Raw genomic sequence first — 14,277 nt, forward strand, 5'->3', positions numbered from 1 at the left:
GGACGGGTGTCAAGGCAGGTTTTGGAGTCCTTTTTATTTTTACTTTTTTATTTCTGCTTTTTATTATAAGAAGATTGAGCATGTTAAAATGCTGACTGGATAATAGCAACAGTAGAGAAGGAGAGGTTGTCAATACTAGAGAGACACAATAATCTATAGCTAGGTCTTCAGGAAGCAGGTTGCACAGTACAACTGCAAAACTGGAGGGAATCTTTGGTTTGGGATGATTGTTTGGTTTGTCTGGTTTGGTGGTAGGAAATTGAGGCCCTTCTCCAAAGTTACCTCTTGTTTTTTCCATGACATGTTAGTAAAATCATCTGCCCATAGTGGAAAGGCACACAAGAGAGTCACAAGTTTTGAGGATGGGGGAAAACAGAGAGCCAGTTGATAAATCAGACAATAGAAGGAGTGTTGAGCTGTGTTGAAATTCATGCTCATAACGATGAATATATAGTGATGCTTTCTCCTTGATTCTGTGATTTACACCAGCAGTACCTAGCAGACCAGAGTAGTTACAAAGATGGCTGAGCCAGGGTTTGGGTATTGCCAGGTGGATGTGATGAATAAACGTGCAGCAGGGAGATGTAGGATATTGGCAGGAGACTTAATGACCAGTTTGAGTGTCTGTTATGCCCTTTATAAGAAACTATGGACATATTCCAAAGAGATATCTGCAATCCCATGTTTAGTACAGCACAATTTACAATAGCCCAGATATGGAATCAACCTAAGTGTCCAACAAGGGATGAATGGATTTTTAAAATGTAGTATATATACGCAGTGGAATACTATTCAGCCATAAAAAGGAATGAAATCCTGTCATTTGCAGCAACATGGATGGACTTAGAGGTTGTTATGTTAAGTGAGGTAAGCCAGGCACAGAAAGACAAATATACCACATGAACTGTGGAATCTTAAAAAAAAAAAAGTTGATATTATAGAGGCAGAGAGTAGAAAGTGGTCAGTGGTTATCAGATAACCAGAGACTGGGGAGGGGAGTCAGGGAAGGGAAAACAGGGAGAGGTTGGCCAGCGGGTACAAAATTACTATTAGATAGGAGGAGTAAGTTCTGATGTTCTATAGCACAGTAGGTTGACTATGGTTAACAGCTAAGTTTTGTATATTACATAATAGCAAGAGGAGAGGCTTTTGAATGTTTTTGCCACAAAGAAATGCTAAGTGCATAAGGTAATGGTTACATTAACTCCCATGACCCAGTCATTATACAACATACATATGTATCAAAACATCAGATTGTACTACATAAATATGTAGAATTACAGTGTGTCAGTTAAATTTTTAAAAATGTATCACAATACAAAAACAACCCCAAACTATGAACATATTCTTGTTGGTGCTGGTTAGATTTTTTTAACCCCTGGAAGAAAAATTTCATTACTTTTGAAGAAAACAACTTTGAAATGACCTAAGACAGTGTTTCTCTAAGTATGGTCCCTAGAACAGCAGCATCAGCATCACCAGGGAAATTAGAAATACAGATTCTCAGGCTTTTACCCCATTCCTACTGAATCAGAAACTCAAGGGATGGGCCCAACACTATTTACTTTAACAAGCCCACCAGGTGATTCAGATGAATGCTAATGTTTGTGAACAATTGACCTGAGAGACACCTATAAATGGCCAAAACATTGGACATTACAGTAATGTTTTTTTCACAGTTTAATTGCTCTATGCATTTATTATTAGCTATTATGAATTCAGAAAGGGGACAAAAAGCTCACAAACACTACACAATTTCACAAGACACGTTGCAGGGAAAAAAGTGACTGATCTAAATCTAATGTATCCTAGGACCTTGGTGGACGCATTCTTGGGGGAGGTGGACCTCTAATTCCAGATGGAGGGGGTCTCATTCCTGGAGGGACATGCCTATTGGTGTACCCTGAGCAGGGGGAAGCACAATTGGTGAGCCCATGGGTGGTCCCATACTAGGCAGAGAAGCCATTATGCCTGGAGGTGCAGTTGCTCTGCCTACGGGTGGGGCTGGAGTCCCCATCCTGGTGGGTACTGTGATGTGGCTCCAGCAATGCTGGCAGTGGCAGCAACAGCAGTAGCTGCTACAGTGCATCTTCCCTGTGGAGTCATTAGCTGCTTGGATGGCCCCCCAACTCCTTGAACAGGGCTTGCCAATCCAGCAGGAGCCCGGGGAATTTGTACATCTGCTGGTACTTCTTTGCCCGCTGCCCTACAAACTCCAGGGCCTCCTGTAGCTCCAGCAAGTGGTACCTGAGCAATGCCAGTATCTTTGGGGGGTGGTCCGTCCACAGTCATGGATACCAAGTTCTTCCCATGCAGCAACACCATACCCCAAACCTGCTTTTCTTCATGCTCTGGCTGCATCTCAGTCTTTGGCTTGATATTCCTGAAGTCATCACAATCAGAGGATCAAATTCATTTGCTTGTCAAAAACCTTAAAGGTGCCAATGAAGATTTGGCCATCTTGCAGGATACATCTCATTCTATGGTCAATGCACTGTAGCATCTTGCTGCTTTTGCCCACAGTCATGATTGCTGTTCCACCAAATCTGACCACCACGGTAAACTTTCAGGACCCTTTAAAACTAGGGAAGGCTATAGAGAAAAGTATGATGTGGGTTCTAGAGACAATGCAAGCTGGGCAGAAGCTGCAGACAGTAGATGGAGCATTGTCTGGTTTTTGCTTGGAATCAGTTACCTCGTTGTCCCAATACTGCTTTCACCACCTGTTAGTGTCTCAGCTAAGAATGCCTGTCTCAGTTTCACCTGGAAACCCACCACAGGTACTTGCTGCTGCTGAGAATGCCTCGGGTGCAACTGGCACTGTTGGTTGCTCAGTGAGGCTATTCTTCTGCGTCTGACTTGAGCTTCCATCTCTGGCACGTGCTGGTCTGCAGTCCGTCTCAGATGTAGGCTCTGTTTATTGCGACGCTGACTACTGCTCAGGCTGAGGCACCAGGAATCTCCCGCAGCCACTCCGCTATGCCAGACATGACAGTAATCTTAATCAAAGTGAATGTGAGTTCTTCAAACATAGGGAGCTTTTCTGTCTTGGGTAGCATTTCCTGCACTTGGAACATCTGCTCATAAGAGGGGTTTCGAAATGTATGTTGAATGAAGGAATGAGTGAGAATATAAAACAGCAGAAAGTTAAAGGAGAGCTGGGAGGAGCTTCCATATAATAATCTGTAATTCACCTGTGTGCTCATCAAATCTACCTCTACCCTAAAAAATAAAAAAGCAAACCATACCTAATACGAAAGCTAGCCAGGCAGATATTTCCCAGTCTCATTAATGACTTTTGCAATAAAGGTATCTGTTTTGCCTAAAAGTTTACAAATGCCTTTTTTTTTTTTAACTCCTTTGTTTTATAAAGTGAGATAAAGTTGGTATGAAATACATTTATATTTTTAGGGATAGTAATAATTAACTGAGAAAAGCCCAGATATTTAAGACAGAGTGAACTTATACTGTCCATTTCTAATTATAAAAGTAATACACGTTAATTTAAATATTTATAAAATCAAGAAAAATATAAAGAAAAAAACAAATATCACTGATAATGCCATAATCTAGAGATGTCATTATCTTTTGGTTTATTTCCTTTAAGTTTTTATTATGCCTACGCATATATACATACAGATATAAATATTTAATTTTTAAACATAAATCAGGATCATAGTATATTTTCACTTTCATCTCTAAATAATAGCTTTTTATGAGACTTTATTTTTCCTTAGCTCTCCAAAGAACTTCCATTGTGGTAAAGAACAGCTTCCTGTAGATGATAGTTTCTAAACACCGCAGGACTTTTTTTTGCATATAGTTCGCACTTAATAAGTGTTTGTAGACTACAGCTAATGTAAAATTCCACTGCTTTCTCTTTTAAGGATTTTCCAGACTGTAATTAACCCATATCTCTGGAATAATTTGAGTGAATCAAAAACAGTGGTATTTGAACATCAACATGCATAAGAATCACATGGGCATTTTGTTAAAAATGCAGATTACTGGGCACTAATCCAGAAATTCTGATTTAGCAGGTCTGAATGTGGCCCAGGCATCCCTTCAAATACACATTGTTAAGTATTTCTGATGTGTCTTTTTTTTTTTTTAAAGATGACTGGTAAGGGGATCTTAACCCTTGACTTGGTGTTGTCAGCACCACGCTCAGCTAGTGAGCTAACCGGCCATCCCTATATAGGATCCGAACCTGTGGCCTTGGTGTTATTAGCACCACACTCTCCCGAGTGAGCCACGGGCTAGCCCCTGATGTGTCTTTTTTGAAACACACTTTCACCACTGACTTCAAGGGACAGTGGGTCTTATAATTTTCAGCCCACCAGGTTATAAGTTACCATATTCATTTGTAAGGTAGTAAGATGAAAATGGTTAAAAAGAAATAATGATTATTATAAATTATAAATTTTAATTATTACAAGTTATAAATTTACATTATTTCATCATTTGAAACACTTATTTTTTTATTTTAATTTTTTTAGTTATAAATTTTATTTTATTTTTTCTTTTTAAAAAAATTTTATTGAATCATAATTGATTATACATATTTTGGGGGTTCAACGTTGACATATGATGATTAAACCAATATTACTAGCATATATATTTTTATAATTCGTACTTATTATTTATGCCCCTTGTCCAATCTCTCCCTATCCTGCTCTCCATCCCCTCTCCCACCTCTGATAACCCTAGATTTCTTCTCTCCTTCTGAAAAAGTAATGGTTACTCTGTTGATTTGTTGCTTAGATAATCTGTCCAATGCTAAGAGGTGTGTTAAGGTCCCCCAATATTATGTAGAGCAGATGCTTCTTCTGTCACTCTGGAATGGGTTTTGTGGAGAGAGACATCCTCTTCTTTGGTTTCTGCTGGTGACTCTCCTTGTGTCAATGCGCTCCAATGGCTGGCGGACCATCTGTGCGGTGGTTGTGGCGTCTAGCTGCTTTCACGGCAACTGTGGTTAGTGTGGTGGCTGTGGTGGGCCACCCACATGGAGGTGATATTTTTGGCATGCTCCTTGGCACTGGTGGTGTGCCTGGTTGTGGGGGCAGTGGGGGTCCAGTCCGGATGCAAGCCTCAGGACCCCAGGTGGACCAGAACTAATTTTTTGTCTTTTGTTTACTTCTAAAATGGGGTGACTTTCTGTGGGACCAGTACTTGAGCCCTGTGGTTGAGCTAAATTACTGCTTTGCTGCTGATTCCCTAGAGAAGGCTTTTTGTGCAGCACAGGTTTTAATGGTTGACTTTATAGGAACTTCCGGCTCTCCAGAGATCCAGTGCACCTGGGTTGTGCAGAAACTCTGATCTGGGCCTGAGTCTTTTCATCAAACTGCACCCCGTGCAATTCTATATTCCTGACCAGTCTCCTGTGAGTGGTCCTTGGCTGACTGGGGTGCAGATCAGCTGTCCTTGCTGTGTCCCAGTGTTCCCCTTGTGGGTCCATCTCCCCTTCCACCCCTGTTGCAAACACTTCTCATGAGACGGGCTGTGCACCAGTCCCTTGTGATGACTCCCTGGCCTCTGAGTGGCTCCTTTTTTTCAGTTGTTGTGGCTCTTCCCTCCTATGTGGGTCCAGGGGAACCCTATTAGTGGTCTTGCTGGCCTGGGGGCCACAAAGGCCCTCTTCTCCCCTGCCACCTCCAAGCAACTCCATCTGAAAGGCATAGCTGCGGCTTTTGCTGGCTTCTGCTCCATGTGCTCAGCAGCTCCAGCTTTAAAGTGGCTGAGGCATGAAATGATTGGAGTGGTTTTTTCTTTTGCTTTTCATGGCTTCTCCAGCCTTCATTAACTCCATAGGTCTCTCCTCCTCTTCCCCTGAGCTCTAGTGGCCCCAGCTTGGCTGTTCTTGCTTTTTTATTGTTGTAAATTGGTTGATTTGTAGGAGAGAGTGACTCTGGGGACTGTCTATTCCAGACATCTTGACTGGAAGCCTAAAACACTTTTAATTAAAGTATTCTGAAATGTTTTTCCTTTCCTTTTAAAAGTAATTTTCTCCTGTTGAAAAAATATTTTTATTGATGAAAGATTTATGGGAATTATATTGCCCAGAGATCCCATATGCAAATTTCTGACATCCCACCTCCTTCATTGAGCCCTAAAGGACTACTATGCATGATAAATCATGAAGGAAATGAGAGAAAACAGTAAGAATCTTAGGAATAAAAATGGTTAGGAGAACAGGAATATGCAAAACATGTATTTCTACGTGTAAGTCATAGAAAAGATATGGTGACTTACTCAGAAATATATTTGTGCTAAATCCCTGACAGCCACTTATCTGAGCCATATTTTCATATTTTCAAAGCACAACGTGGACATCAGGAAGATTGCCCTTTGATTCCAATAGAATCACTGAAGGAGAATTAAGAATATTCTGAAACACCAAGAGGGAACTCTCGGAACCATTTCTAATATAGTCAGGCATTTGTGCTATTAAGTGAATGATAAAATGTGCAAATCAGCCTTTCAAATACAATTTTGATTACTCTCCATTCATCACCATTGCATATTACACACAAACTGATTCTAAATGTGTATGAGGGCTTTGGGCCGCTCTTCCAGCCTCCATTCTTCTGGTACCCCCTGCCCCCCAACAGTTCTTGGGTCTCAGTCAGGGAAGATGAACACTGATGCTAGTTCTTTACTCCGCATTCTCCTCTCTTTGTTAGGTTGATAGATCCCAAATAAGTACCTGGAAAAAATGTCCCTTTAAATTCAGTAATTCAGTAGCCACTAAGTCATCTTTATTTTCATGAAGAGATAATCCTTGATGGGCAGGGAGTGTGGGGCAACAAAACAAAGCAAAAGTGTGAAAGTGTAACAGACTTCAGTTTATGTACGAGTGTTGCTGTCTTCTCTGCAAAGATGTATCCCACTAGGCATTTAATTATCAAGGAAATGACAACTTTTCTGTGGAATTCATTTCTTCCTCATAAAACAAAATTGTCAACTTCTTTCCACATAGCTTTTTAGGTTGAACTGACCAAATTATGTGTCGTAATGTATTTGGTTTTAGTGATTTAAAAAATCGTTTACTTCCCTTCCTATTTGGCAACCTTAGGAAATTTATAAAAACAAATAAGTACCAGAATGTTCACTGCACCCCTGTTAATGATAACAGAAAAACTGGAAACAGAAATGTCCATAAATAGAGAACTGTATAAATAAATTATGCTACATCCTTAAAACAGAATATTAGCCATTAAAAAGAATAACTAAATAAACACATATTGATATAAAAAGATCTCTAAGATATGCTGTTAAGGGGAAAAAGCAAGATGCAGAGCAATACATATAGTAAAATCCTATTTATACTTAAAAGAAACCTATATATGTGTGTATGTACATATGTGTACAATATTGTATATAATATGCTTGTATAGGCATAGGAATTTTCTGGAAGGATACACGAGAAGGTGATAACAAGCGTTACCTTTGGGTAATGGAACTGGGGTGGGGAAACAGACTTTTCATATACTGCCCCTTGGTTCTATATGAAAGGTTTTCTTATTTTACACATATTTCTTTTTAAATAATTTAAAATTAGTTAAAACTTAAAATTAAATTATAACCTTGCACTTTTTGGTGTTTAGCTTGTCCTAGGTTTTTTCATCTTTCTGCTCCCTTGGGCTCCACTTTCTCTTCGAGCAGTTTTAATGCCCGTACATGTCTATTCTGGACTTCTCATCTTTGGAACAGTGATTGTAGCAGCACTTATGGGAATCACAGAGAAACTGTTTTTTGCCCTGTAAGTTGCATAGTCTTCGTAACTGTAATACTTATGCTATTAAATGTTAAATATTTGTTCATTGGGAAAATATAATATAGCAGTTTTAAAATTTTTAATTAAAAATTTTAAATTTTAAGATATTTATTTTTAAACAATTTATTATATTATACATGTAATATGTTATTACTAAAAGCTTCAAAGGACCAAAAAGTCCAACAGATTGTACCACGCTTACAAAACAACTACTGAAGTTATGCATTCCTTTTCAGTCTTGTTGATGGGCGTGTTCTCATATTAATTGTAATTATGGTGTACATATATTTTCATCTCTTTTTTTTTCAATTTTTAAGTGATTTTGTTCCATATGCTATATTATTTGCATACTTATGGTTTTTAACAATTTTGTAATATACCACTGAGTAAATTATAGCATAACTTAAACTTCTTAATGTCAAGCTTTGAGGAAATTTACAGTGAAGCTGTACCAGTGTGTGTGTGTGTGTGTGTGTGTGTGTGTGTGTGTGTATTTTTTTTTTTTTTTTTTTTTTTTTTTGGCGGCTGGCCAGTATGGGGATCCAAACCCTTAATTTTGGTGTTATCAGCACTGTGCTGTAACTGAGTGAGCTATGAGTGAGCCATCCCAGTGTGCATTTTGAGCAGATAAATTCAAGAATTTTGCATGTTGCTGTATTTGTAACCGGATTTTCTCTTCTTTCATAGGACAAATCCTGCATACAGTTCATTCCCACCAGAAGGAGTTTTCACAAATACCCTTGGCCTTCTGATTCTGTTGTTTGGGGCTCTTATTTTTTGGATAGTCACCAGACCACAATGGAAACGTCCTAAAGAACCAAATTCTACCCTTCTTCGGCCAAATGGAGGCACTGCAGAGGGAGTGGAAAGCCCAATGGCAGACAACCCTGACAACAACATGGACAAATCGGATTCAGAGTTAAACAGTGAAGGAGCGGCAAGGAAAAGAAACCTTGCCCTCGATGAGGCCGGCCAGAGATCCACCATGTAAAATGTTGTAGAGATGTAACTGTAGAACTTCACTTTTAAAAACTAGCTGTATGGTTTAGCTTCTTCTATTTAGCCATAAGATGATTGCACTGCATAGGTTAAAATTTATTTTAATCATAAAGGAGGATTTCTTGAAAGAGTTTGTATTGATTGAGGCCTGTGATCTTACCTGAATTGGAAGGGACATGATCAACATAAATAATAGCAAACATAAATTACGGTTATGTTACCTCTTGTTGAGGACCAAAACATTAGCACAGTGCCTTGTCCAGAAGAGATGCTCCAAATGTGTCTATCACTTAGTTAATTTGATAAACTGGGAGCATCCCTGGCCTCTTATGCAGTCGCTTCCTGTTAATTCTGGGAGCCCATTGATTTCAGCACTAGGTAGAACCAGTCCTAAAGTTTTAAAATCAGATCTTGAATATCTGGGACAGGGTTTAAACCATTATGCTACAAAGGTGTCATGACTAGAGCACAGAAAAAAAAATTAGGAGAATAACTGGATCCCTTTGGCATGTGCCTGCCTTCTACTCCCTCCCCAGCAGATCTGGGCTCAGATTGACCCTGGAGACCAGGGTTTATATTAGAGTATTTTGGAATAGTGACTGGGCCATAGGTAGCTGAAGAGATCTTCTCTGGTCAGAATTGGAAGATTTTCCAAAACTCAACTTAGTCCTAAGACTTCCCTAGAGTTGATATACTTTACAATCCAGATTTTAAACGTTAGTCAGGTAGAGCGTGGTATTGTAACATCAAGATCAAGGGTTCAGATCCCATACCGGCCAGCCACCAAATTAGTAAATAAAATAAACCTCTTAGAATAAGAATATGCCTGAATCCTTAAGCAAGCATAAACTGCTCCACAAACCTCAGAGAGCAATTTTTCCTAAGTTTCTGTTATTATTATTTAAAGAACTTACATGGCATTTACTATGCACCAGACGCTTTTCTAAGTGTTTCGCAAATGTTTGTTCATTCAGTTCCCAGAGAGAGCTTATGAGAGATAGGTATTGTTGTTATCCCTATTTTATAGGTGAGAAGTCAGAAGCTTGGGGAGGTTAGTAACCTGCCCAAGATCACACAGTTCATAAGTGGTAGAACTGAGAGTCCAGCCCTGGCAGTTTGGCTCCTCAGTCCATGATCCTAAGCATTTCACTATGCTATTTTTTTTCTGTTTGCACCCAATCTGAATAAACCTCAATTGCTGGAGTGGAGTGGAGTTGTTAAAGGCATGCCTCCTTATCTTTGGTTCTCTTCCAAGGCAAATTCCCTAGATAACTAAGGATATAGATCATGGGTCCCCTGACACTGCCAACAAGCCATGGTCTACTTTGATGCCCCTTTGATCTTAACATTGTGTCTTGGTGACAGAAAGATTTGGGCAAAAATATCTGTAGCCTTCAAGATTAATTAATTGCAATTTTTGTTTTTCAGAATCTTAACTACTGAACAACTTTGAGTTTGGAGGTAGGAGAGGCCTATCTCGTGATCTGCCCTTCCCTAGGTCCTTCCTGATATTTGTGGAATTTTAGCAGATATTTTGAGCTTTGAGTTCTTAGTAGTGAATTGAGACTTGTAAGTGACAACTTTTTGTGCATGGAGATCTCTCTCTAGGCTCTGGGCTGACTTAAAACCTAGAGTAGTTCCTATGCTGAAATGATGTTTTTCATTTTTTGGTTGATTTTTTCTTCCCTGCAATTTTAAACTGAAGCATTTTAATGTAGATAAAAACCTTATGGTTTACTCCAAAAGAACTTGACATTTTTGGTGCTTAGTGGATTTCCATTTAGGTGACTGGTAGTTACTTACAAGGACTGAAATAAGCCATGCTCCGTGATGTCCCTTAAACTTTATGGATAACCATTCAAGATTCCCTTGCTGAAACACTGTTTTGTTCTTATTTAATTAATTCTCTTTCCAAAATTGGTAATAGTATCAGAAGGATCCTCAGTACCCAGCCCAATGCTTGGCATGTATGTAGCACAATTAAATTCAGTATGGGTAGAGCATGGTACATCTTGATAGAAGGAGTAATTGCATGGTCACACACAGACATATTTTGGTAAATGAATGTTTCATTACATAGAAGTGCACAAAATTCCAGGGGTTTTCTTGGTGGGAGGAGGGATAGTGACAGAGCCCCAAGAACTGAGGCTGCCGTTTCTGGGTTCTTTTTGGCAGCTGGCTGATAAGGAGTCGAACCCTTGACCTTAGTGTCATCAGCACCACACTCTAAGCTACTGAACTAACCAGCCAGCCCTGCCATTTCTTTTTTATAAAGGCCAAAAAAGAGGTTATCGGTGAAAAGTTAATTATGGATTTGGCACTAGAATAGCTTCATTGCAAAGTATTTGAGCATTCCTCATCTCAGCCCTTTATTTTATCTTTCATGTGGGCTAATGTGAGAGTAATCTTAAAGATATTATAGGAACATCTTTTCTTTCTTTCTCAGCCTTTACAAAAACAATGCATAGTAAAATATATCTACAAAAACTTTCTGTTTGAGACTTTTAATGGGCTTTTTATTCTAATGATAATTACACCTTTATCTTTCAAAAGCTGATATTTCCTACATAAAGCATCTCCCCCCAAAATATCTTATTAAAAAGACCACAAAGAATAGGGGAGTAGAAAGGTTTAGATGTCAATTCCAAAACAGTGATTGAAACCTCCCCAATAATTATAGCTTATATCACCTACGGAGATAGTCTGGCTTGGTTTACCCCATAATCTAATTTCAGAACAGAAAGGTTTATTTTAACAGTCAATCTAAATCAACACTAAAGCTTTTCTCTCAAAGGTTTTATCAAGAAATTCAAGTGAATATACTTTCTGCATTAATGACATCAAGGGCGTACAGCTTCCTGTGCTTCTTAGGTCAAGCTGAATTGCCCTCCAAAGCACTGTCTTTCCTTTACTCGTGTGGTTCCATTTAAGGTGAGCTGTTCAGAAATACATCTCAAACCCTATAATGAAATGACAAAGAAGGCAATTGTACTTTTTAAGGAATACTGACAGGTGATTTCTGTTTTCTAAAGGACAAAATAAAGAGTGCGTCAGTGTGTCTCATTTTTAATTAGGCTCTTTCCCCTGCTGAGTTGGAAATTCCAGTGCAGTACTGATTGACCACAACTGCCAGATCTAAAAGTGCAAAGGAAGAAGTAAAGTTTTATGCCGGTTTTATTGCAATATGATGAAATTTTTATCTTGGTGTGTTCTTTTTTCTTTTTTCTATTTTTGGGCAGCTGGCCAGCACAGAGATTGACCCCTGGACCTTGCTGTTATCAGTACCATGCTTTAACCAACTGAGCTAACCGGCCAGCTGGTATGTCCTTTTCTAGATAACTCCAACAGAAAACTGTAACTGCTATGTCTTATAGTTACACATAAGAAAGTATAGAAGAAAGAAAATTATTATTCTTTATATACTACAAGGTACCTGAAAACTTTAAGTGGAAAAGATTTCTATCTTTAAATTTGTCTTTTTATTTCAGCACACTTATGGAAAAATATTAAATATCGTGAATATTTTATAACTTTGTAGGAAAAATATGCATCTATTTTTTTCTTGACTTGTTTTTATATAGTAATAAAAGTTATTTTAGAAGTTCTGTGTGTGTGTTATCAATTCCAGGCTGGAAGTTTTAGGTATTGTTCTGAAAGTTTCTTTCCTGGGATCAATTGAACAGTTTGTCTCTCAGACGTATTCAGTTGAAGAATTTGTCACATCAATTGAAGAAGTTGTCTCTGCATGTTTATACTAAAACATACTGTATTAGTCTGTTTTTGTGTTGCCATAACAGAATACTTTATAAAGAACAGCGGATATAAGCAGATCACATGGAGAGAGAGAGAGAGAGCGAGCATGAGCCAGGCTCCTTGTAAGCAACCAGCTCTCATGGGAACTAATAGAGCAAGAACTCACTCATGACCCTCTCACCCCAGGGTAAGCATTAATCCATTCATGAGGGATCTGTCCCCATAACTCAAACAGCTCCCAACACTGCCACTTAGAGGATCAGATTTCCACATGAGTTTTGGGGGAACAACACATCCTAACTCTATCACATACTAAAACCAAAATCAAAACATTGTATTTGTTAACAGGAAATTGCTCTGATATATGCATCAAAAGGAAACATCATACTAGGAACCAGGAAATTGTTCTGATATATGCAGTAAAAGGGAATTGAAAGCATCATTTCCCAAAAAAACCAATCATATAAATTCGGCCAAATATGAGTACAACATATGATGACAAACTTCTCTCATGGTCTTGCCCTTTGCTTTACATGTGTCCCAATAGGACTGCACGTGTTGGATATGCACACCAAGAGGTGACACAAAACGAAAGTTAGGACCATTATGGTTAACCTGAGTGTATTGGAAATGGAGAGGCTGAACGTTATTTTTTGTAGCCAGTGAATTGGAGTGAATGGTAGAACCAGGCTGAACCACATGTTGCAAAATAGGCAGCAAAGTTTGGGCAGAACTGTTGCTAACAATTTCCAAATAACTAATAGCTGGTTGATGGGCAGTATCTATGGTACTAAAAACTCATTTTTCCCTCTCCAGGGCATGACCGTGATGATACTTGATTTTGTGGCTAAAACAGGACTTGTTGATTTGCAAGTAATGACCTGGACCATCAAGCTGTTGCAGATGCAGTTCAAAATAATGCTTGCATACTTTGTGACAGAAATTGTAGATATTGACCATAATATAGGCTGAAATTCCACTAGTAGCAGTAGTTGATTTCTCTGTGACTTCCGTACAGACCATAGGAATAGACGATGAAGTCACATTTTCAGGGAAATGTTAGATTTTGCGAAAAAAGTTTTCTTTCAAAGAGAGACCCAGGGCGATTGGTGATCGCAGCGAACACATTTCCTCAAATAGTCATCTTTGCATTGGTGTTGTGCCATCCTCTGTAAGGGTTGGTGACATGAGGAACATTTTCAGGGGTCGATCACAGCTGAGGAATTTGACCCACAGGACCCACAGGAACAAACACTTCAATTGAAGAATCAATTGAAGTATTTAACCTAGAGGGACAAATTACTCAATTGATCCAATTGTTCAATTAAATACATCTGAGAGACAAATTGATCAATTGATCTGTCAGATTTCTCCATAAAGTGTACTCTTTTACATTGCTAGAAAACGCAAATATAAACAAAACAAAAAATACATTGCTAGAAGTATCAGAGGACTCTTTCCAAAATGTCATGGTGTTCCGCTCCATACAGGATTGAAATTGAGCCTCGCTCTGTGGTGTAGAAGGGTGCCGTAGACGGGGCAGCCCAGGCAGATGCAGTTTAAGTTGGAAAATCATGGAAGAAGAACCTGTTAAAAGTGCTGGTTGTTACAGACCTCTGTGTGTATAGTGGCTTGTCCTTGCTTGACAAAGTGCCTAATTCAGAATGGATGAACAGGTTGGTTTGTTTTTCCATATTGAAAAGAAGGATTATTAACATCCAAGCAGTGCCAAAACTCATCCAGTCTTA

General features: G+C 38.8%; 1 protein-coding gene and 1 pseudogene across 2 annotated transcripts in view; one reads left to right on the forward strand and one right to left on the reverse strand.

Moving 5' to 3' along the window:
• Positions 1–12,221, forward strand: part of LOC134381351 (plasma membrane ascorbate-dependent reductase CYBRD1) — a 32,609-nt gene extending 20,388 nt beyond the window's left edge. Inside the window, exons 3-4 of one of the 2 annotated variants that reach the window (XM_063101450.1) lie at positions 7,608–7,762; positions 8,465–12,221. In XM_063101450.1, the coding sequence (XP_062957520.1) occupies positions 7,608–7,762; positions 8,465–8,768 (459 nt within the window). In that variant the 3' untranslated portion in view covers positions 8,769–12,221. The remainder of the gene's footprint in view (positions 1–7,607; positions 7,763–8,464) is intronic. The other variant, XM_063101451.1, reaches the window with a different exon arrangement.
• On the reverse strand, positions 1,809–2,527 carry LOC134388459 (small nuclear ribonucleoprotein-associated protein N-like; annotated as a pseudogene).
• Positions 12,222–14,277: the final 2,056 nt, after the last annotated feature.

This window comes from Cynocephalus volans, chromosome 1, assembly GCF_027409185.1.
Source record: "Cynocephalus volans isolate mCynVol1 chromosome 1, mCynVol1.pri, whole genome shotgun sequence".
NCBI classification, from domain to species: Eukaryota; Metazoa; Chordata; class Mammalia; order Dermoptera; family Cynocephalidae; genus Cynocephalus; species Cynocephalus volans.